At 36.9% G+C, this 24816-nt stretch overlaps 2 protein-coding genes across 4 annotated transcripts in view; both read right to left on the bottom strand.

The window, feature by feature from the left end:
- Positions 1–2696: 2696 nt before the first annotated feature.
- On the bottom strand, positions 2697–6945 carry LOC103343165 (uncharacterized). The gene is made up of 11 exons (XM_008246838.2): positions 6374–6945; positions 6189–6291; positions 5789–5912; positions 5336–5401; positions 5130–5168; positions 4938–5018; positions 4779–4826; positions 4621–4671; positions 4448–4516; positions 3558–3803; positions 2697–3285 (listed from the first exon to the last, which is right to left on the bottom strand). The coding sequence occupies exons 1-11, from the start codon at positions 6660–6662 to the stop codon at positions 3034–3036; spliced, it is 1368 nt and encodes a 455-aa protein (XP_008245060.2). The 5' UTR covers positions 6663–6945; the 3' UTR covers positions 2697–3033.
- A 1051-nt stretch (positions 6946–7996) lies between these two features.
- Positions 7997–24816, bottom strand: part of LOC103343171 (vacuolar protein sorting-associated protein, putative (DUF1162)) — a 29442-nt gene continuing 12622 nt past the window's right edge. The window contains exons 21-47 of one of the 3 annotated variants that reach the window (XM_089049781.1): positions 24130–24312; positions 23925–24041; positions 22266–22546; positions 20200–21779; positions 18957–20059; positions 18440–18568; positions 18213–18362; positions 16478–17050; positions 16334–16405; positions 15785–16246; positions 15463–15646; positions 14608–15376; positions 14408–14524; positions 13958–14231; positions 13446–13559; positions 13281–13364; positions 12740–12790; positions 12476–12655; positions 12078–12400; positions 11657–11998; positions 11500–11563; positions 11086–11232; positions 9873–9977; positions 9690–9800; positions 9507–9611; positions 9356–9425; positions 7997–9189 (exon numbers count right to left, since the gene is read on the bottom strand). In XM_089049781.1, coding sequence (XP_088905907.1) covers positions 8501–9189; positions 9356–9425; positions 9507–9611; positions 9690–9800; positions 9873–9977; positions 11086–11232; positions 11500–11563; positions 11657–11998; positions 12078–12400; positions 12476–12655; positions 12740–12790; positions 13281–13364; positions 13446–13559; positions 13958–14231; positions 14408–14524; positions 14608–15376; positions 15463–15646; positions 15785–16246; positions 16334–16405; positions 16478–17050; positions 18213–18362; positions 18440–18568; positions 18957–20059; positions 20200–21779; positions 22266–22546; positions 23925–24041; positions 24130–24312 — 8379 coding nt within the window. In that variant the 3' untranslated portion in view covers positions 7997–8500. The remainder of the gene's footprint in view (positions 9190–9355; positions 9426–9506; positions 9612–9689; positions 9801–9872; positions 9978–11085; positions 11233–11499; positions 11564–11656; positions 11999–12077; positions 12401–12475; positions 12656–12739; positions 12791–13280; positions 13365–13445; positions 13560–13957; positions 14232–14407; positions 14525–14607; positions 15377–15462; positions 15647–15784; positions 16247–16333; positions 16406–16477; positions 17051–18212; positions 18363–18439; positions 18569–18956; positions 20060–20199; positions 21780–22265; positions 22547–23924; positions 24042–24129; positions 24313–24816) is intronic. The other 2 variants (XM_089049782.1, XM_089049783.1) reach the window with 2 other exon arrangements.

Here is a 24816-nt window from a genome sequence, read left to right as displayed (position 1 = left end):
AGAAAAGTGATAAGAAAATGGAGGAGGTATCCTCCTCATACGCGGCTAGGGTTCTTTGCTTGGTTTAATTATGTCGCCTTTTATTATGTCACTCAGGTTTTTGTGTTCAACTCCCCTATCTGCCACTTGTTTCTGGAAAAGGAAAGTATATAATCATATATGTGTATGGTGTGACAAAAATAGAATGTTGATTCTACCCACATGTCATATTTACCCATCCACCTTATATTATCACTCAACAACCAAATTTAAGAAATAATGATCCTCTCTGCCCACACTTAAATATCCCTAGAATACCCCTAATATATTTAAAACCATTGTACATATAAAAAAAGGCTTCCTCCATATAAATACATCAGTTTACTAATAAATTGTTACTATTTAAGACCAAAACACTTTAAGACAAATCGGAATTGTTAGAACTCTAGTGGTAAATAGGAAGTAGTATACCACTCACTCTTAGCAATATTTTTATTCTCACATTTCTTCTATTTTGTGTAAAAGAAAAAAAACAAACTACATATTATTTGTCTTGTTATATACATGAAATCTTTAACAAGCTAACTTGTAAAATGTTTGTATGCTTTCAACGATCTATATTTATCCACGGGCATATTTTGCTCATTATATTAACACAAGGTGTATCATTATCATCATTCTTAATGCTTGACACATATTCATAGTTATAACCATAATTTCACAAATACAAAGCAAATAATTAACTATGGTTATACTAATAGATACATGTCAAGTATTGAGAATGGTGATGATGATACACCTTAGGTAACTCTTGCACTCCTCATTCTTGTAAATGAAATAAAAGCTGACAAAACAATTTTTCGTCACAGATTGTCAATCATAAAATATCTTTTAATTTAATTTTAGTCGGAACTCTGAGAATCTAGCAATAAATGCAACTTTGGATTATTTTATCATTTGTAATAAACTATTTGATTGAATTATGCTTCTTACATCTTCAAGAGATATGTTAAATACAATTTTTTTTTTTTTTTGTGATAAAAATGTCATAGAATTTTATTAGATAAATAAGAATAAAGAGTACAAAGGATACAGACTCTAAAGGGAGCCATCCCAATTACAATATGGCAACCATGGGTAAAACTTCCCCAGTGACATGACCCAGCAGAAAAGCTGAAAGGATTTGGAGAAAATCACACTCGACCATAATTTTTCTAAAACCGTCATAATTTCCTCTAATCTAGTCTAATGACTTCAAAGTACTTGCCACTAATCGACATGACTCTCTTAAAGAGACTAAAAACACCCAACAAACTCTACTAAGTGGAATCATGAGAGAAAAAAAGACAGAAAACTCAGAGTTTCTAGACTTTATTAAACAAACTAAATCAAAATAAAAAAACTAAAACAATATCGGCAAAAGGAAAACAGATCGCCGCTAATCGTCCATCGGGGCATGACATAAAGAGCACCACCTAGTTACTCCAGGGCCTCAAAACATCAATGAATAGTGGATTTACCATGATTAAGCCGCAACACCTCAAAGAGTAACCTCGCAAGATCTAGATCTGCCAAAAAAAGAGTACATCGACATAAGTCCACCAAAAATGGAAGAACACTGAAGATTCGATGGGAAGTTTTCCCTCTCGTTTTCTTTATCTCTTATAGGCTAGGTTTTTTTTTGTTAAATACAAAATGTTTGATTTGAATATGACAGCTTACGTAGCAATTTGACATTTGTAAAATTGTTAAGTCCACATAAAATGTCAAATACCATATCAGTTTGATTCTCATCCATGAATTTGGAGATTTAAGAATACTGCTTGCCTCATTTCTACAAATTACGGTTTAACACATGTGAAAAAATAATTCATCAAAAACACAAAAAGACAAACTGCATACATGCCACATTGTCATCGACAGGGATGTAGGAGTTCCTAGGAAGGAGGGAAGTATTTTATGAGATTAATTAACGAAATTGGTGGCTTTGATATGATTTTATTGTTGATCCCAGAAAATCCATTCAGGCGAAGCAATAGCGGTGCCTCTCCCTCTAATCCTCAAATATAAATTCGTTCTTCGCAGGGACGATGACTTTCGGCAAGCAAAACACGTTTCCGGCCTCGACCAAGCTTTCCAGGCCGGCATCAATTTCTTCGACTCTGTAGAAATGTATCCAGTGGTTCAGCGAGCCCAGATTCGGGGGAGGCGCGATGAGCGTCGTTTTGGCCATCAAGGTTGTAAAGTAGCTCAGAGAGTATCAGTTCATGCTAACAATGGTGTGCCAGCTTGGTTTTCACTTCTTATGTGTGAAAATTTGTTCCTGGTGTTATCCTGTGCTGAGTGATGAGTTACGTAATGTTTAACTGTAGCTTAAAGGCGATTGCAGACAGATTGCATTGATCTTTATCAGAATCATTGACCTTTGGGATTTTGCTTTCACATTACTCTAAATTCGCAGAACGACATAAATTTGACAATGGGTGTTTGCAAATGCATGCTTGATGTAAATTTAAAGTTCATTGCTTTCACATTTGCTTGCCTTCACCCACCCAGCCTTGTCTTGGCTTTTCCAATTTGTTCCCACACAATCCCTGTTAGTAGGACTTGAACTGATTATTGACTGTTTTTGTAGCTATGTTCCCATGCTTTTGGGGACTCTTGCTAATGGCGGTGTTTTGCCAAACATTCATCACTCTGTTGCCGAAGAAGATTGGTAAAGGGAAAGGAGACATTGGATCTGCCTCTCAAGAATTTTAGAGTTGCTTTGTACATGGGGAAGAGCAGGGCAGATGAATACAATTTTAACAAGCATTAACAGACGGAAAATACAATACATCAACCCTCCTTCCCTTCCATAAGTACCCTTGATCTCTAGTCAAAATTACAAGAATGGCAGGCTTCCACGGATACCCATATCCTGGCGTAAGAGAAGGTTAACACAACCACAGTTTCCCCAGGAACCCTCCTCAATGTCTTCCAAATAGTTAATTGCACCTCTTTCCAGTGAGTTGTCTGCCACGACTGGAAGACGAAACACGAGAGGCAAGAAAATCAATTGTATGTTGTAGGTCGAGGTTTAGGTGGTATATAAAAAGAATTCCCACAGTCGATTGGAGTATGCATTAAGGGGTTCCATCTATCAAATACCAATCGGCCTCCTCTGCCAATTCTTCCTCGAAATTTATAAGGTGGGGTTGGTACTCCATTTTGCGTTGAAGAATCTGATGGTGGAACAATGCCTGCAGCTGCCAACTTCTCTGGAACTAGAGGTCTTGTAAATAACAAAACTGGTTCAAGGGGATCCTGCATAAATCCCATCCAACAGTTCAGATTCACTCATATATACTAACAACAAAAAAAAAAAAACAAAGGGGATCCTACATTCTAAATTAATTTTGCTAGAACTCCCTAACATTTAACATGGTAGCTTACTAGATATTGAATTCATGACAGCGACAAACTTCAGAAATCACTTATGGAGATATCTCCCTAGTAGACAGAAGAAATAAGAAAGGAAGGGGGAAAATGGTAAAGCCGGATAGGTAGTCCAATTCACAAGAAGACAATTGAAGTACCATTTTATGAAGCCACCCTTGTGGCGCATGCCGCCGCCTAAACTCTTGCTTCATGGTTCCTGTAGGAACCATAACCATATTGGAGTCAGTTAAAGGCGGATTCTGTATTGCAGAAGGTCTCATGCGGGGCCGACTGTTTGCAACATCATCTGAATCAACAAATTCATCCTCACTTGAACCAAATTTGCACGATACAGGTGGAAATCCAGGAAGGGCCAAGCTATCTTCCAGGAGCTCAGTTTCATGCTGAAACTCAAAGGAACCAAAAAGGTCATACATGAATCAGCAACAGATCTTAAACCATTATGTATTACATGGCCCAGAAAATTTACCTACAACTGTCCTGAAAATTACCTTTCCAATATCAACTTCATGATAAATATGTATATGAAAAAGTTTACACAAGTACTAATCATGTGATTTTAACTTAGAGTCCTTCATACACAGATGATACTGTGGACAGCATTACATGCCTCATGGAAGGCATATCATATTTAGTGGTAAAAAGAAATTAATTTGTTACTTTTCCTTCACAATTTCTTTTTACTTTTCTTTCACAGCGGCATAGGGTGCTCCAAATAGGAATAACAATCTCTATGCTACATACCACAATACCAAACGCTGGTAGCAACCTCCCTGAAATAGGAGAGGTAAAAGGACAACGAAGAAAATAGAGAAACTTACAATTGAGCTGCCAGTTTTATCTAATTCATTTATAATAAATAAAACAAACTTGTTCATACAACCTTGTGAAATAGTTCATGCAGGAAGTAGATTTAGATGAAAATCAAATGGTACAATGGGTTTGTCAAGGTCAATCTTAAAGAGAAAGCTACCGCAGCATTGTTGTAGTTAAAGCAACCAAAGAGAATAATATACCCCAAGCATACCTTGTACTTCATTTGGATTATTTGAAGACTAACTTCAATCTCCATGACTTCCCTCTTTTTCTCTTCTCTCTGCATACATTTGTACATAAGCAATCAGTAGCATTGAGGAGAATTTCATCCCCAGATGAATATAATGCCACCCAAGGGAACTATAAACACTTCAATTGAAGCACCTTGATTAAAGCCTCCAGTATGGTCTTGGCTTGGTCCAGGTTGCGTCTGACCTGAGAATAGTCAATTCCAAAAGAAAAGCTTGTGATTATGATGGTCAAATATAAAATTGTGAAATAAAAACATTTCTAGAAAAAGAAAATTTGAAAGCAATACAAACCTGACGAAGCTTTTCAAATGACTGCACATTGTTTTCCCTTCTTTGCATCTAAAAGCAAGACAAGCAATAACAACAAATTTGCAAATATGTTTATAGAAAACCATTAACTAAAAGCTTCACCCAAGGAAAAAGGAAAACACAAACACGTTTGTCACCTACCCTTCTTGTGTGCAGTCTGTGGGTTTTCTCCCTTGGCCTAAAGACATTGTATGGGTTGGTGTCATTAACTGGTGGAGGAGGCTGTACAAAAAATGTAGATGAGAACCAAGAAATCATGATGAAGAATAAAATGATCTGCAAGCACATATAGGCAGTGACAATATAAGCACATAATCAAGTAATTAAACTAACCTGCAAACGCCGCAAAATAGGCTTCTGCCATCGTTCACGCTGCCAAAAATGGGGGAAAAGAGTACATATTCATGAAAAAATATTTTTAAAGAAAAAAATTAGCCTGAAACTCAACTGAGTATCATGCAAATCAGGGTAGTCTAGCTGCCAGAAATTGAGTAATTAAATTAGGTTCTAAAACTCTCAAGCTTGTGTATATTACACACCTTCTCTTTCCAATAATTATATATAGATTGGATAACAGCATATCTGAGGGACTGAGGTTGGAGAGCCTACATCCAAAGAGAAAAAAAAAATTCAAATTAGTAACTTCATAAAAGGATTCAACAAGACCAAAAACTAGAAAAATAAGCATCAAAATGCAAACATAATAGATCTCTTATGAACAGAGAAATATAACTTCTATCTTCAATAAAAGATGACCAGAAATTATCTTTTAGGATATTCATAAACAGAGAGAATAGCAACCTTTTCTGTTTAGGAACATGAAATTATGTACCTCAGTCTCATATAGTAAGACCTAAGAAGAACCAAATTGACACAAATAAATGAAAGGCACAACCATTGCGATACAGCTAATGAATGCAAAAAAGAACTATTAACAACTAGCATTGGCACTGGTCAGTTCATCTGGAAAAAGCAAAAAAAACGCACATCACCTCACTAGCAACATCATGTTGTAGAAGTACAGGGATTGGTGAAGCAAGTGTAGGAGTTATAACTCCTGCTCTTTCTCGCGCCTTATGATCCAAAACCTCCAGCTTAAAAATAATACTCTCAAGCCTGCATGTATAAGCACACACCTGGATGATCAGCTTACCATCAACAGAAGTTGGAGAAAATAGATTAAAAACATAAGACAGTTTCTTTTGGAAGGGGGTATGCGGCAAATTCAAGCTTTAATGGTTGGTCGTCAGAATATTCCACAACATCAATTTTTTGAGATTGGGTTTATCAACTTACAGCCTAAATGCATCAAATGAATTAGAATGAAGGACTTAAAGGGGCTAGTTCTACTGTCCTTAATTGCTTGCTAAAAACAATGGGTAAAATGATTACTTGTCAGGAGCAAGAATATTCTTTTCTTTGTTGAACTCGTAGAGCCAGTCCTCATCCTCATTGTCTAGGTCATACTCCACAAACTCTCCGAGCTCGGCCCGAGCTGCAAATGATGGAAACAAGGTGTCAGCAACAGAATATGAAGAAGAAATGGAGGTAAGCAATGAGTTTGAAGTTAGAAAAACCTCCTCTTGCGCGAAGGTAGGAATTGGGTTGGGCAAAAGTGCGAGAATAGTCGCGCTCATAAGTGTCAACAATAACAAACTGAGGAGTTGGTATTTCAGGAGCGAGTTTCTTGATGGTGGGAGTTTGGGGCACCTCAGTTTCAATGGCGGCATCGGCGGCGAGACGCAGAAGCTGAGAATTGCGAGTAGAAGTTGGGGTGTCATCGTCTTCGAAGTCCTTAACAGACTTGACAATGGGGAGCTTCTTGTGAATATCAAGAGGGCGAGGTCTGAATGAAAGCCTACTCATTTCGACTTCTGCTCATATCTCTTAAATCCCTTCTGTTTTCCACACGAGACTAATAAACCAGCCTGTTGGGGTTCTTAGGGCTCAATTAGGGTTTGCTACAGAAGTGCTTGTGATAATTGGACAGCGTATTGAATTGGGAATTAGGGTACGGTTTTGGATGTTCAGGAATCAAGAACTCGGATCAATCAAGCCCTAAATGTTTCTTCTCCGAGAAACAGAGCCAGAGACAGAGAGAGGCCAATAAGGGTTTTCGTGTTTCTGGCGTTGGAGACGAAGCAGTTCTGCAGAGACCGGATTGGATTGGATTGGATTGGATTCAAAATCTTTTGGAAAATTATTGGCCCACTTTTGAATTAAAACTCTTTGAAACTTCGGCCCAACACAGCTGGCAGATCTATAAGCTTTAATGAAATTACTTATTTACCCCTTATCCCAATATTTTTCGTTTCAAATTTTTTATTTATTAATAATTTGTAAATTTTAAAAGAGAACGAGAAGAGATTATGGCGCCTCTTTATCAATTTCATAACCCTGCTTTACACTCCACATGAGAAGAGATTATGGCGCCTCTTTTTTCAATTACTTATTTACCCCAAAGGAGATGTCAAATACACCAAAAAAAAAAAAAAGAGATGTCAAATACCGAACATCAAATTTAAATTTGATGGCTGATGTGGCAATTTGATATTTACACAATTTTACACTCCACCCGATATGTCAAATAAATAATTATTGTAACAATCAAATCATTTAAGATAAAGAAGGAAAAAAAAATGAAAGTAACAACCAACTATCTTTTAAAAATAATAAAATATTCATTTGACATCTTGCTTTTGGGATGTCAAAAATAACATCTCAACCTCCAGCCTTCATTCCACATCAGCTTTGACACATCAGTTGGATTGATGTAATATATTATTTCTAACCGTTAAATGTCTATGTGGCACTTTTAATACATCGGTTGGAGATGCGAGCTTAGAATAGCATAAACACTTGTGCCAGTTTTTGACAGAGAAAAAAAAAGTCGAATTTTTTTAGTTGCTACTCATAACCCACTACTTTTAAGTGTTCTTCAAGGAATCACTTCGATTTTTAAAAATTTAAAAAGTTCCAATAAAAATGCTCATGATCAAAGGCGTTTCCTACCGTACTCCCGACCGGGCACATTCACCTGGGGGGTATACGTACACCTGTTTTACGTAAGTTCTACCCCACTCTCTTTCCTTACCTCTGCTCCTAATTTTCCAGTCAAAAACTACAATATAAGTAGAACAAAGGAGAAAATCAAGAGTCCCAAGCAACACAAATTAGACACACCACCTGAAGAGGTGATAAAAAAAATAACTATTTTTCGAATTCATTTGATTTTAACTTCTAACATTTTATACATTAAATGTTTGAGTAACCACAAATTTACAAGTAAATATATGCAAAACACTTCCTCAAATTAGGAAATGAAAAACTAACCTATATCTTTCTACTGTACAAAATTTTGGCTTCTGTAGAAATTACATATCGAACACCCGAAATTCCAAGTCTACATTGTGTAAGACATAACAAGGGGAAAGGTCTCTGGCTGGCATTCTTAATGCTGCTTTCCTATCGGGGGAGTTAATAAAATTAAAAAAAATCATACAAGTGACTCATTTCTCACTCCCTTCACCACACTTCCTACAAAATTCAGTTCTTCAAACTGTGATAAAGAAGCTCGACTTTAGAACTAGTTGACATTACTCCATTGTAAAACATCACAAGATCTGTAACAAGTCCTCTGGCCTGCTAGCATTGTGCAAAATTCAATCCTTCAAACAAGTGTACAATTATGCTCCGCCCCTGACCTATTTGATGTTACTTCGATGCAGAAGATACCTACAACCCCACCCTTGCTCCTTTCCCAATTCAATTGTAGACAACAAAATCTGTAACAAGTTTTCTGCATCTTCTTGGTGCGCCAATTCCAAGTTTGTCTGAATGAGAGGAACAGTAGGATTGTTCCAACGCACTGCTCCTGTTCCACTGCTTCTTTTAGCTTGCTGGTTTTGCCGCAAAGGAATATTTGAACTGCTTCCAACTATATGTACTACTCCTTGATCACAGTCAGCATGTATGACACTCTCCAAACGAATTTCCGATTCAATTACCCACTCCAGGTCAGCAGGAACACCTCGAAATTCAGGCTTACCTAAGTCCACCAGACTTGAGCAGCTTACAATTAATACAAGCCTGTGTGTAATGATGACAAATTTACCAGCTTGTCTTAGTTCCTTGCACATGACCAAAATCTCATCCTTGAGCCTAAAACTATCATCCGCCTCTACAAGTGCTGATGCTCCAACAGCTTCTTCCCAAGTGTAAGGTCTTAAAGCAAGTTCCCTGCTTAGAGGCCTTGGAAGACGGACCCTAAAGCGCTGTTGTCCCATTTGATAGAACCTACTCCGGTTTCTGATACTCTGTGCAGTTTTTCCAGTAACTTCAAGAATACTAGCAGCTGGTTTAGCCACAAGTCCTGTAATACCTAAAGCTATGCCTGCACCATAGATATGGAGAACATGAGAGCATTATCAACAGCCAGGCAACCATATCTAAACACCTGAGCATCTTAAGGTCATAACATCCTTTATTCTGTTAGCTGCCAATCATAATGAAGGCAAACAAGATAATGTTATTATTAATGCATCCCTGTATTGCATTACCTGACAGGACACCAGGAAGACCATGTCTCTCAGCTCCTTTAATTGGTGATTGAAGAAGACCTGTGAGTCCCTGGAATCAACAAAGAGAAATTAATTGAATAAACCTCAGCATTTAACAAATTACTGCACAATTGATATGCTACCAACATACCTCAAACACCCCATTTATCACACCCTTAGAGTGAGTCGCTATACCAATCTGCTGCTGTTCCACTTCTGAAACAGCCTGGTCATCAAATGTAAATGCCACAATGCCCTACAAATAAAAATCCAATTAATATTAAAAGAAGAAACTAAACTATGGACCACAAAATGTCGTTAGGTATGGAGTTACCTTGTGTGCAGCTTTGCTGAACTGTGTGGCAGCATCACTTATAGCATAGACAGTATTACTTAAAAGACTAGTGGTGCCTTGTGCCATGCCAGTAATAAGTCCAGTGGGGCTCTATCAAAAGGATAAAAGAATGATTATACTGATAAATAGAGGAAAGTAATTTTTTTTACTTCCAAAACTTACCAGAAAAATGCTCCGGGCAGGCACTGACAAGAAATCTCTAATGCCAAGCCCCATACTCCTTGCAAATCCCATGGGATTGCCTATAACACCAGCAGAACCAAACACCTGCAAAATAGGTAATTCATTGCATGATGAGCAATGTAACAGTTAGAATGAGCAATCCAAGTCCTAAGAAGCAGCAGTCCACACAGACTGAAATTTAGTCTACGCATAGACTCTTTAGAGACTAGCGGAATGCGGCCTATGTTGAGGGGGCAAAAGAAAAAAAAACTTACATGCCCTGCACTAAAGTGCCAAAATACTAGGCTATGGATTTAGTAGAAGCTGAACAGACGTTGAATTGTGCACACAGTTGCATATATAGGTCAAGATATGAGCCCCAAAGTATGTTTGAAGCACAAATGCAACCAGCAGGTGTAAGTTAAATATATCCCTTTTGGTAAACCCAGCTTTAAGCACAAGTGTGAATGGTGGTGTCTTAAAAAATTTCAACCATACATGATGTGGTGGCATCCAAGCATAATTGATGAGGTTAAAGTTCTCACAAACTTGCAAGAAGTGGATCACAACTACATAATCAATAAACCTGTTTTCATTAGAATGTTCATCATATAATCTTCACACTGCTCTAAGGGTCTTTGAAATCTCAGGAGCTCTCTCTGAAATTTCAGAAGTGTATGAGACCTATGTGAAAACACCTTAAACCTTAGGGGTGTATCGGTGTAATTAACCCAAAACATTGTAAGGGTGTTTTAGTCTTTTGATAAGCTTTTTCAAGCCAGTTACCTGTGATTTGCACAGGTTATGAGCAACAAATTTGAAATCTCTGGGGGTGTAAATTCATATATTACAAGGGTTATGAGAAAACATGTTAAACCTCAAGGGGTGCAAATCTATAATGATTTTTTTAATTTTTAATTTATATCTAAGAAACAAAATTCATTGACTAAAAGAAGCATATACATGAATTTCACGACAAAACAAAAAGATAGCAAAAATGTATTCAGCAGAACAGAAGAAGGCATTACTAGGAGCACCAGCTCTCCAATCGGAAAGATAGCAAAGAAAAAACTGCCCCTAAACTCAGGGTTGCCAAAATAATTAACCTGTTTAACTAACCAATTGTGATTAAGAGAATTAAATTGCTCACTATTGCCAAGTGTCTCTAGACACCTTAGTAGGTAAATGTTTAGGGTCTAATGTTAACATTTACCTTATACATCTCATGAAGAAGTTGCCGTGTATAATGCCTTACAAGGATCTCTTGAAGAGACTCCAAGCTAGCAATTTGATGTGCAATTGTCAACTGCTTGAGATGGATTCGTGCACCCTCAACATCAGCAAGAGCCATAAGACCTCTCTGCAATTAAGTATCATTGTAAGTATGAGAAAGTAAACAAAGGAGATTATGTATGTCTTCGGGCACATGGTATGTGGGTGTTTGTGTCTCTGTACAGTGCATTGTGAGATCGAAAGCCTATTCCTTCTTATATGACATCTACTCATACATTACCTCCTCAAATGCATGTACACAGCTCAGACATATAAATAGTTTGAAACTTACTTTTATGCAATTATATTATATACTATTTAAAGCTTCTCTTAGGATAATATTTATGCCACTTACATGGATAACAGATTCTCCAGCAGTAAGAATCCCATTTTTATGCATCCATGGAGCACTGGAAAAGCTGTTGAGACAAAATTCATAACTTGTCAAGTGGCAAATTTTAAGATATTTCCAACTATTCCAGAGGCATTTTTTTAATGGATTAGCAAGCCACCTTAAGGTCAAGTTGATGGGGCACAAATCAAACACTTCAACATAGATCTTTTTCTGTCTTCTAGCCAAAAGGTAAATTTGCTGCCATGGAGCTCCAATTGGAACTATTGAAGGTAGTGAGAGTCTGGGCTTGTGGCTTTCATTAAAAACGGGAACAGTCATTAAGTGAAGTTGGTTCACTGTTGCATAGGAATCCATTAAACCCGTATCCTTAATATGAGAGCCCAAGAATGGATCTGATAATGGCAAGACTCTACTCTGGAACCTGGAAGATACATTTTTTATGAAGCCAAAGAGGCTTAATATCAATTCTTGCTCAAGCTCAAGACAGAAATCAGCAACTCTGCAATCGTTAAACAGACAACAATAAGCACTAAAAGGTATCAAATTATCTTAACTGTTTTAATTGAAGAAATGTACACCTTAAGCTTATATATTCAAATGAAACCAATGAAACATCTTTCTTCCTCCACTTTGATACAGCAAGGTAGAATACAGGTTCGAAAGAGCTGTGAGAAGTCCTTTGCAGCTTTCTTTCACTTCTTTGTTTCGTGACATCATCCTTATTCACATGGTCAATGGGATTGCTTTTGTAATCACGATCAAAAGACAAAATAACAGGATATGGGGAAGATCGCAGCTGGTTATCAATTTGCAATGATGTCATTTGAAAGGAGAGTTTTTGTTGATCCAAACTCTGTACGAGATCAATTGTAATGTTCTTTGCACAAGCAAAAAGCAATTCCTACAAAAGAAACAACAGTTGGCCATAGTTTGACAAAGCTCCATGGAACCTGATAGAAGATACAATTTTCCCTACCTGTGGATGAATATTGATCATGGAGATACCAATGTGTTGAATAACAACTGAAATTCTTTCCATGAAACCTGTACACTTGTCCTGTTTCTGTTCATCATTCCTTTTCTCTCTTAAGCGAGGTACACTTGTCTTCTTCATGTCATTTAAAATATGGTAACTTGAGTCGATAACATGGAGGACCTGCAATAAAGGAAGACAATCACTAAGCTAATGAAGATAAGTGATAGAAAGTTAATGGCATGTGCCAAGGTCTAAGAAATGAACCTTTGTTGCTCCCTCGGCATGGATGGATAAATGCAATGTTCGCTCAGGTTTCTGATTACAAAAGTTAGCACAAATTAACATCCAAATAGAATGCAGATATCAAGCTTAGAAGGAGAACAATCATACATATGAAGTGTGTGTGGTGATTTGATACAACATCAACATAATACACACAACTTTGTTTCCAAATACAATAAATTCCAGCAAGTATTCAAACAACCAGCTAACAATAGGTATCCCACCATTTGTAGCAAACAAGCTTCAAAAAGTGAACTACAGTGAGATAGGTTATGCAAATAATCTTTCCAAATTTATGCGTGGGTTGAAACACACGAAGTAGATGGGAGAAAATCTTGCCACAACATGCAACAAACTGTTTTCAAACAACCAATTTAACGGTGCTAATTTATAAATATTTATTCAGGGGAAGTAACTACCTCAGAAGATGGGAGAAAATCTTGACACAACATGCAACATACTGTTCTCAAACAACAAATTTAATTGTGCTAGTTACAAAAATTTATTCAGGGGAAGTAACTACCTCAGAAGATGATGGCAATTGCACTGGACTGTACTCTTTTACATCATCAAGAGTGTATGACCCCAAAACACGTTTTCCAGGTACCTAACAAAACAAAAAACTCTTTAGTAAGCACAATAAAATATCTATTGTTACAGTTAACACACACAAAAAAAAAAGGTGTACCTCCACAGTGAGACGATGTGGATAGCATGGTTCATCCCAGGCATAAGGGCAAGATGTGTAAGAGTGAACAGTAGTTTCAACAGTTTCACACCTCTGCTGGTAGATCCTTAGCCTCTAAAAGGTGCCAAGACGTGCAACAAAACCATTTTAGTAAATGGTACGATAAGGTTAAAATGCAAAAACGAGTTCACTAAGCTTTAGAAAGATTGCTCCACTCAATAGTAGTTCACAACAATGCATTTTGGCATTTGCTTACGGCTCAACTAAATGTGAAACCAAACAGAGGTTTTCCTTGAACCAGATAATGAACAACTACTAATTTAAAAAAATATGACACTGCTAGCAAATACTTATGAGAGAGAGACACAGATAAACTAAGGAATTAAATGACAATTGACAATCACATCTCTATGAAGCAGGATAACAAGAAAATAGAAGTAAAACTCAAGGTAATACATAAACTATTTTGCAATATAAACTAGTTTTCTGTTAAAATTAATTGTTATACCAACCTCGTTCGAAAAATTATCAATTCTGTAGGGCATATACCCAGTCTCATCATCTGATATGAGAATCAAATTTGTGCCAGAATTTCCATGGAAGTTTCCAACAATCTTTTCATCTCCCATGGAGACGTCAGCATTCTGCACTTCAACACGTATCATATTTAATGAACCAGAAAGATAATTCCGCATTTTCACTTGAGTATCTCCAAGATGATCTGGCAAGAAGCCACCTGACCATTGCCATCCAGGTTCATCGTAACGAATGGAAACCAGTAACTCCCTGCAGAAGATTGAAATATGAACAAGCAAGTAAGAGGGAAGAAAAAGAAGGCTGATAGATAATATACATGAAAGATATCTCATCTCATGTATTTCTCATCTTAAAGTTTAAACTTGAGCATGCATTCAACCTAGTCAACAAAACCAAGATGATTCAGCATTTAAAACGTAACTTACTTGGCTGTATCCATCCAGTGAAGATGAGAATGTTCTCCTATGCCCAAATGAAAAATAAAATCAGTTCCTTTCTGCTTATAACACACGTCCTTGCTGCATGCATTGCTGATAATGTACCTGCAAAATAAAGAAATTTTAACAAGATACAGAAATGAAAAAGCATATGAATTAAAATATCGGTGAATGATGGTTACTGTTACCTGGGTTGGAAAGTAATGGCACTTGTCCTCCCAGCAAATGGGGCAGCAACTGCACTAGAAGTTACAGACAACATGAATGCGGCATTTGATGATGGTTGAGGAACAAGGACAGTAGTAGAACCACTAGGTGGAACAAGGGAAAATGGACTTGACCATAGAGAATTTGGCATATTTTCTGTTAGATATTCAGGCAGACACTTGCTCGCTCTAACTGTAACTTCACCAGCAGAAGAAACGGGGTTAGGAGAGAACATGCATGCCCTAGCTCTTCCACGCTCATAACCATTAAAGTTGGAATCTTTTAAGGTCAACTGACAGCTTGAACTCGATTGGTTCTGTGAACTATTAAAAAGAGAATTCTGACGGTCTAAATCACTTTTGCTTGAAAGCTCTTGAAAATTTTCTTGAGAGTTCGATGGATTCAAAGGTTTGCTAAGAAATATTTCTTTGTGAGGATTAGCATTCTCTCTAACTGAGACAATGTGACTTCTTGGCAAGGAACTCCCCAGACCATGTGAATCTGTAGCATGCGGATGATGGCTAGATGATACCAGACTGAGACCATCTTTTTTGCCCTGAAGCAGTTCTTGTTCAGCCATATCATAACAAGATGGAACAGAGCAGCTTAATCCTTTCATTTCACTGGAAGCTTCTGAAATGAAGAGAGGAAAACCAGTGCAATTATACACCAGAAAGGGAACAAAAATAAAAAGTTCCCTGGCACCAGAAAATGCATCCAACACCTTTTCCACAGTAACATATATAGGACCTAAAACAAAGTAAAACCAATACCATCAACAATCCTACTGAGCATAAAGTTACATTCAACAGAAACAATAACAATAAATGAACTACCGTTTGATGAGTCTGTATAAAAGGCCACAATTTCAGAGAGTGAAAACTTCGCTCCAGCAAACTTAGCCATCTTACAGAATGTTTCATTACGTGGGAAATTCAAAACTGCTGGCTTGAAGCCATGCAAAAGGATCTCCAATTTCAGGTGATGCGAAGGATCAACATTATGAAAGGAAGTTTCCACCTACACAAAACACAAACAAAAAATAAAACTCTCCTGGGTAATGGTATTAACCTTTACAAGGATGCAGAAAATGAAAAGTAGCAGAGAACTCCTTATTCAGTGAACGACAGATCTACTTGGCAACATCACAATACAAACCTCTGAAAGAAATGCAGTCCGAGTAATCCCACCACTTTCTATCGTCAATGTCACTTCCTTGGGAAGGTAGTTATTCACTACTAAAGGGATACTGAGAGTCACTTGGTGAACAAATTGCTTCTTTGACTCCTCTAACTTTTGTGATATTTGACCACCTACAACTGATTGCTTTAAAGTACTTTTCAGATGAGGAGAAAAGGTCTTCCTTGACCTAACAGATGAAGGTAAGCTGATATTTCGAACCGAAATGCAACATCGAAAGGGATCACTATTTGGATGAGCAGGATAGCAGACAAAGGACTTAAGAAATCCAATTTTACTCTCCTGTGAAAGCAGGTTGGAGAGGTTATAAACTTCACTCCAGAGATAAGAATCTCCAATTGGACGCCATCTAATCCTACCAGCCTCAGCCAAATGGAGAGGCAGTGGTAACTCTTGACCAGGGTATATTGGGTCTAGGATCTGAAACGGTAACATAAATATGACATTGTTAATGTATTGAACTAACTATCATAGGTCATAGAAATGAAAAATGACTTCTGTTCCTACCATTGGGGACACACCGAATGGAATATCAAATCGCAGCTCCAGTGGCATTGAAGTTGCATTTGAAAGTAAAACCTGCATGGATATAAAGTGTAAGGGATACCCTAAGAACATAAAATCATATCATAAACTGAGTTGTTATAATACCGTTGAGTACAGTCGTATTAACTTGGTGTAACGCTGCACTGAAACATCAAACACAACAGGAACAACAAAACCGCCAATGGCATTTGTTCTATTATTTCCCCTATTGTCGTCGTATGCCATTGAAAAATCAACCTCAAAGTAGGTAAGTCCTACAAGATCCATTGAGATAGGATCAGAAGATACTGATGTTCCATCAAATTGAATGGTAATATACTGATGAGCAACCCCATTTGCCTTCTGCTCAAAAAGCCTCTCAGAAAAGTGAGCTGGCTTAACATTAATAAGTTGTTCCTCGGGAGTATCGTTGATGTAGATTGGAATAGAAGAACCTGGTTGCACATATTTTCTGTTCTTCATTTCCGAGACACCAAAATCATCAGGATTAATTGGGCCTTGATACACATCATATAATAGAGGTAGAGATGTCAAATTTTGAAGTACATAAGGAGCGTATTTTCCTGCATGCGTATATTCAGCATAAGGAGAATTTAATAACTTCTGGCTCTCAGGAAGCTCATTTGGACCTATCAGAACCCATGCATCATTAATCATCTCAAATGTCCTGAACACACACTGTTAAGAAACAATAATGAGATGGGCTACAAAATTGACAACTTATTGAAAACCAATGTAATTCACTACATAGAAAACATCATAGTTGCTAAAATATTTGCAACTTCCTGATTTATGCAACTCTTGCATGGTTTCAAAGGTCATTATGGCATGTTTACTTACTTGAAATAGGGCAAGTCATGAATCAGGGAAGTATGGAATAGGGGAGATCAACTACCCCCTAATCAACCTAATTCCTGGTTTTTCGGGTATTAGATTACAAATCGTAATGTTGGACTCACATACTTGTTGATTCCATGTTTAGTAAACATAAGGGAAGTCAGTAATCGGAATAATTCTATTAACTGTTCTATCTCAATGGATCGAATGGGGCCACCACCCTCAATGTGATCCAATGATTTGAAACATCCTCATTCAAGGATCATCCTAAAAAATAATTAACAAAATCAGAAACTATTTGGTCATCTCATCTAGCTATGACAAAATAAATAGATGAATACACTGCTTCTGATAGGTACTGAAATGTCCATTATGATAATGATATGGTCAAACGATTTCTGGTTTTGCTGACTTATTGAAGGGATGATTTTGGAATGGGAATCTAAAAATTAGACGGTTAGGATGACTGGACCACATTGCAGGATGGCCCCAACAGTGCAATCCCTTCTGGTTATTGTCAAAAGGAATATCTCTTAATATGGGGACTATACATTATATAGTATGTATATACTTGAATATTCTCTGACAAGGATATATGACGGGCACCATTTCTTTCTAGGGTGCATTTGAGGGGACACAAATCCATAACTAGCAATGAAGGCAACTACTGAAATGATAGCCATACTTAGTATTCATTAAGGGGGATCATCTTTTCAATTCCTCACAGATAGGTGTAAGATGTACAAATGTTTTATATGAATGAGCCCCCATTTTGTTCCTTTCCAATGCGTGTGTTTCAGTTGTGCAATGAATAACAATGTCACTTACATTCAAGGTTTATCAAACAGGTGCTCTATTCAGGTTGCATATAAAAAATGATAAAAAAACCTTCACATTTCATAGGTTGACAATAACACCCTTTAGAAGATGCTTGAGACTTTTAGATTAGATGTACTGCAAACTAAAGGATATAGCAGGCTAAGGGATTCAGTGAAGTTCACACCTCTATAAGGGATTCAGTGAAGTTCAGATTAAGGTGCGCAGTTGATTTGATATTGATATCTGTCAAAATGGAGCTGTTGAGACTCATCTCTTGCTTTCGAATCACATCAACCTCAAACTTCCAAGGTTCAATAAAAGGTTCCCAGAAGACCTTCAGTCATTAAAGAAAGAAGCTATTAGAATATCATTGCTATTGAAATGCATGTGAAAGTGTTTGTCAAAATATACCTTGTGAATGTTATTGTAGTTCACTTGAAGGTCACCATTGACTGAACCCTTGAGGTTGTTTTGAGTCATATTAGCATGCAAAAATATGTTCCCAATAAGAATTTGAAACAGTGGTCCACTACAACTCCACTACATAAACGCAAAAAGGAATCATTAGAATGGCAACAAACATGTCGATTATCTCAAATGCAATTTATTTTTCTTTTTATTTCCTTCTCCTCAGCAGTAAGAAATTCCAAAGTTGCATGTGTGATGAAACCAATCAAAATGATATTCAATACAGTGCTCTACTATAAAATAGATCAAGCACTAAACTGTTGAAGAAAGACAATCACACAAAATAAAAGGCCATGAGAAACCAATCATTGCATCACAAAAAAAACAAGAGCAAACAGTAAAAAAAAACTAGGAAAACATACCCTTGATTTACCTATAACAATGAATATAAATCAGATGATATGCAAATTATGGAAAAAAAGAAAATTTATAGCTTCGGTACTGAAGAAGGTCTACATACCCTTCCATCACTTAGCAGAAACGAAATCTTCCTAAGTTGGACTTTAAAATCAATTCCACCATAAGAAAATTGAGAAGGCCCTCCTTCACTGACATTGAATGGTATGCCGTGCCAAAAGTAGAGAATCCTATGTGAAATCCATACATCTAAATGATCACATTGAACATCCACTTCAACATGCGCAAGCTCCATCTGGTTATTATTAATCTGAGCTTCCAAAAAAACTTGGCAAATCTGGAAAAGAGGCCATGATTGACCACTTTCCTCCTCGCTCAGCAATACCATGCCACTCAGTTTTTCCATGTCGGACTTCACTTTCACATTTCTTCCATCAACAAAAAGTTCACTACTTTTACTGCACAAAGTAACTGCAAGGCATCTAAAGTTTTTTCTGTTAATCATGCCAGATGAATAATTTGGATGGCCCTCTCCATGACCTTCATCTACCTGATATTCCTCCCAACCATCATCACCAATCCAGACAGGAAAGTGACATGTAACGCAAATATTTTCTGACTTCACAAACAGAACATCAGCATCCTGCTTTAAATTGTCAGGCTCATTTATGGATAATTGTCCAGGATAAGATTTCAAACAGTCAATTACATCAGTCCAGTAAGACAAATATAACCACACATCCACAGAAGGCAAAGAAACCAGTAGCTCCATTTCACCATGAGTTTCCTTTGAAAGAGAAAAATCAAGAACTGCTGAGGTTGAACACATGGATTTGAATCTTGCTAATACGACAGAATCAGGTAATGAATATAAAGCTAGCGAGGAAAAACTAAGCACTACACTTAAGAGATCGTCATTTCTCAATGATGCAGAACACATAAATTGCATTTCCGCCTTAGCAATAGGTTCTTTTAAGTCTTTTCCAAAGCGATTTAACTGCATTGACAAAGAATCGCAACAGCATCTTACTTCTGTAACTATAATGCTTGAAACGACAGGTGAAACTGCATTATTCTGTTCTAAAGTCCTCTTTAACTGAAGAAACTGCGGAACATCAGATTTGAAACATTTAGATACATCAGAAACTTCAGAAAATTGATTTATGGCATCAAGCAGTCCCTCAAATCCATGAAAGAATTGAGCATCTGTAAAGAAAAAGCGAAGGGTTAATACTTCATACATGCAAAAAAAATTATTGTGAAGAGAACTTCATACAGGTAACATAATAAATTAATACTGAAATGATTTTGGTTAAGAACTTTAATATGAAATATGAAACTCTTACCCTCTGCCATAAGTTGACAGTTTTTAATCCTCGTCATAACACAGATGGTTGAGGGAGAACTTGAGGATTCATTTTCACATGGTATCTTCACCCAAACATCAGCACATAGGGTTGCAACTAATGGAATATCTACATGCTCAATATCTTGATCAAACTTTAAGTAACTGAGTCCATCGTCCTTTAAAGAAAGGAATGACAGGAACAAGTCTCGTCCAAATAAATTTAAACAGTGATTTCTTTCTGAAAGTTTATGTGCAGGAACCCAACATTCAGGAGGAATATCCTTCAATACATTATTTAAACTGCTGCTATCAATAAAACTACAATACAACTGCTGAAGTTCAGTCTTTAGAAAATGACCCTCATTGCTTTTCATGGGCAAAATCAAAGTAGAGTCCAGTATCTCAATCTTATATACAAGGGAACACTCATTTTCAGTTTCAGTATATTCACGCCCTACAATGACAGGCTGCTCATTTGAATCTGAACTCCAATCAGGCAACGAAAAGTAACCAATTAGTACTGCCAGATACTCAGGAGGTAAAATGCAATATACATGCTGAACGCTGAAGCTTACTTCAATACAAGAACTCAAAGGCCCACATTTTTCTTTACTCACTCGTACATTTAAAATAGGAGATAAACTGGGAAGTGAGGGCCCCCACAGAAACTGACGTAAGTTCTGTGGGTACCAAGATGAAGTGAGAACTAATCCCTCTGTAGAACACAATATATCGAAGCAATTTTCAGAAAAGAGTACAGATGACTTAGATGTAGGCAAGGTAATCGTCCCAATGATGCATGAAGAATCATGAAAATGCACTCTGATTTCACAGAGAGTTATATCAATGACAAACAGACTACTGGTCTCAGCAGAACTCCCATCCACATCAGACGCTTCAACAACAGATGTGGACTCTAATGGTGTGGCTTGAAAATTTTCAGATACCTTCTTTGTATTGGATTGAGGACAGCACATTCTGCCTTCCCTTAAACAGAAATATTTTCTCCACTCATGACTGGCATAAAGCAAAGAACTTTCAAGGCTACCAAGGGAACCAGAATTGCATATCGTAACAAAAGGAAAATGATCTAAAGGTATGCTTGCATGCTCAGAGGACCCAGTTTCAATGAAGTTCGAGAAACCAAATCTTTGAAACCCAAAACCATTAACCTTTTCTGGATTCCCAGCATCCACAGATGAGCTAGAGGGCAGGTTACCATGATCAGATGCACCATATGTAGATAGCTTATCAAAAAATGCAATCAGAAGCCTGATTACATTTGGGTAACAGTGTACATCAGCATTATTCAAGCATATTCTACATTTTTTATGAACTGACTCCTTCCTAAGAGACTCATACTGTAAAATAAAGCATGCTTCAGTATTTACAATGTTTTTGGCAAAATCATCACTACGGTTGCTCAACCCAATACCATGTTGATGTAAAGCACTTGTAGAAGATTGATTCCCATTTGAATGAAGAATATGGCTCTCACTTTCACCAGTCAAGGGAGAAGTGGTGATCCTCAATGCTTCCATACAGATCCAGAACTGCTCAAGTTCTGTAAGAGCATAGCTGCATTTTAAACAACTCAGCATGAACCTCCATTTTTTAGAGCAAGCTGATGATATTCAATTTTGGAAAATTAAATTGTAATCTCAATGCCCAAATACATGGGTACTGTGTGCTACAAGCAACATACAATTTTGTTGGATAAATATAAACTTTATGGAAGCTCTTATTGGCACTCCAAAAATGCCATCCTGCACTTCTCCATATACAAGTTCCCCCTATGTTCTTTATAAGGGAGGCGTGCATAATGACTCAATGGAGTGCCAATAACATTTCCGAACTTTACAAATCAAAAAGAAGAAAATACAAGGGTAGTCCATTACAATCAGGTGCCAGAGATACTTGCAACTCTGGCATGCAATGTGCTATCAGTTTACGCAATCAATGGTAAAACATGCAAGTGGGTGTAATTGTCTGTTTTCAAGAGTGCATACACATAGGCAAGCCCACATGTATACACCACCACAAATGAAAAACAAGTAAAAATACCTGATATTCAATTGTTGGAACACAAGCATGATGGATGAACTGTTTTCTTTCTCATTTTCAAGTTCTACACGACAGCTGACTGTCTCCAGTTTGACATTGGTAGAGAAACTGAAAACAGGACTCCTCGATCCCTTTGATGTGACATTAAATGAATCAATAGTTTCCAAGGATACAGATTCAGAGCTCGATTGCAGAGCAACTAGGTAAGCAATTAATCCCAGAATTGCAGCATATATGGATGGGGAGAAATGAGCATTAAGTGATGATACATTGATATAAACCTGAAATTAAAAGAAAAACTGAGAATCTTTTCAAACAACAAATCAACTGAGAACAACCAAACTATCACTTAAACTAGCAAAAATAAAAAGTTAAAAGCAGTTTCGTGATGCTAAGCAGTCTACCAATTGATAAATTTTGTTGGTTCACCAATGTTTTCAAAAGTTGAAACTATTAGGATATGAACCAACGATTATTTCATATTCAATCACTCCCACAGTCCCACTCACATGTGGACCTCTTCCCACCAGTAGAGAGCCCAATGTGGAATTTAACTTACATTAGGGGATGAAAATACAGGGATTCAAACTTAGGATCTCCTTCTCTAACACCATGATAAGTTTGTTGGTTTACAATATTCCTAAAAGCTTGAATTGTTAGAATGTGAGCCCACAGTTATTCTAACACCAAGGACATGTTTATATATGCATATGCAAACTTCTACACATGTATGCATAGCTGGTAAGTGGGCAATTAAAGCATTTTTATGTAGTAAACAATGATAAAACAGTACTTTAATATCTGCTTCATTAGTTTGTTTCACGTTGTCAATTTTAATACTATTCAAAACGATAAATTGAAGCAATACAATTGAAATATCAGTAAGACACAAGACAAAACTAACATTGATAACACTACGAAGAGTAGAAGGCTACGGTATGATACATAAGCAGGATCTGTACACTGCATCTAGCGTATTTTGAATTTAATCCTATTAAAAACGATAAATTGAAGCAATACAATTGAAATATCAGTAAGACACAAGACAAAACTAACACTGGTAGCACTACGAAGAGTAGAAGGCTACAGTATGATACATAAGCAGGACCTGTACACTGCATCTAGTGTATTTTGAATTTTCCAGATCACCCCTGAATTTTAAAGTGTTGAGAGAACTTAAGGAAAACTAAAACAACGGCTTCAAAATACAAACATAAAGTACAACAGACTTTACCAGCCTGCATGTTATACCATAAATCAAACCATTGTTCTATATAGATTAACCTTTGAACTTTTCTTTTCTTGTATAAGCTTATCTTGCCTGGATCAGTGAGTCATTCTACTTCAAATTAACTAGATTGGTCTAACTTTAGTTCAGGCAGGCATGGTCAGAAATTCGGCCTAGCATGTACTATGTGCTTTCCTTATAGGATGCGCCATCCAGAGATGTGGACGATGATTAAAAAGAAAAAGAAAATGCAATGTGCAAATAAACCATCAGCTCAAACTTGTAAACCACAAAGTACAATGCAAAAGACCATAATAAGGTTTTCAACAATTAAAAGAGATGGAAGTAGAATGGTATTCAGCTAAGATATAACCAAGACAGGGTAAGCATGATCTTTTATTAAAAAAAAATTCTTTTACTAGTAAACATGCCTCCAACTGTTTCAATACAGATTCATCTTGGATCAAGCAACGTGCCAAGGAGATAGAAGCACTGAGTTTCTCCAAGATAGAGATCGGAAAAGTATGAGAAGGCATAGTTATCTTCATCTGCACAATAACATTATTATCACTAATTTGATCCTCAAAAATTCTGAAAGAATAGATAGGAGTTCAGAGTATCTGACTAGAAACTAACCTCGAAATCATTTAACTTGACCTGAAAGTGATCGTATAGATCTTGAAGTTGGAAGCTTAGAGGAACTTTACACTCAGAAACGGAAGTTAATAAGTTATTCAGAGCATATGCTTGTTCATTATCTGATGGATTAGACCCCATATCGCATTTAGTCCTAAACATAAGAGAGCCTGCTTCAAATACCTATCAAAATTGCAATAGAAGGGAGAAATAAGAAGACAAAAAATAAAAGATCTTCAGTGTACTCCAAAAGCATTACGCAATATTTTTTCTCAAAAATAGTTAAACATCAAGAAGGGTGGACTGCTATTGCATTGAATGTTTATGGTTTGGTTGGTAGCTTGTTAGTTTTGGTTGTCAGATGACACCTTGTCCTCTGTAACCTTGTGACCTTTCCATTTACTACTAAGATCTCATTTATCCTTTAGAAAGAAAAAAATTGAGTTGGACTGATTGATGGCACGCCTGATATGAGAAGATGCAGGCTGGAATCATCTGGAGCTTTCTCTGAAATCTCTTTTCAGATTTTTTATCAGAACTTTGGCCAGCTAGTACAATTTGGAAAGCAAAGGTTCCTCCTAAGTTTAAGGCCTTCAGTTGGCTTGCAGGGCATTACAAGATGAGTTGTTTTAATCTGCTACAAAGAAGTAGACCATATTGTAGTTTTCGCGTCATTGGTGCACCATG

Source organism: Prunus mume, linkage group LG4 (assembly GCF_029339155.1).
Source record: "Prunus mume cultivar Tortuosa linkage group LG4, ASM2933915v1, whole genome shotgun sequence".
In the NCBI taxonomy this organism is placed as follows: domain Eukaryota; kingdom Viridiplantae; phylum Streptophyta; class Magnoliopsida; order Rosales; family Rosaceae; genus Prunus; species Prunus mume.
Note: the sequence above shows the minus strand (reverse complement) of the source record. Positions and strands in the feature narration are given on the sequence as shown.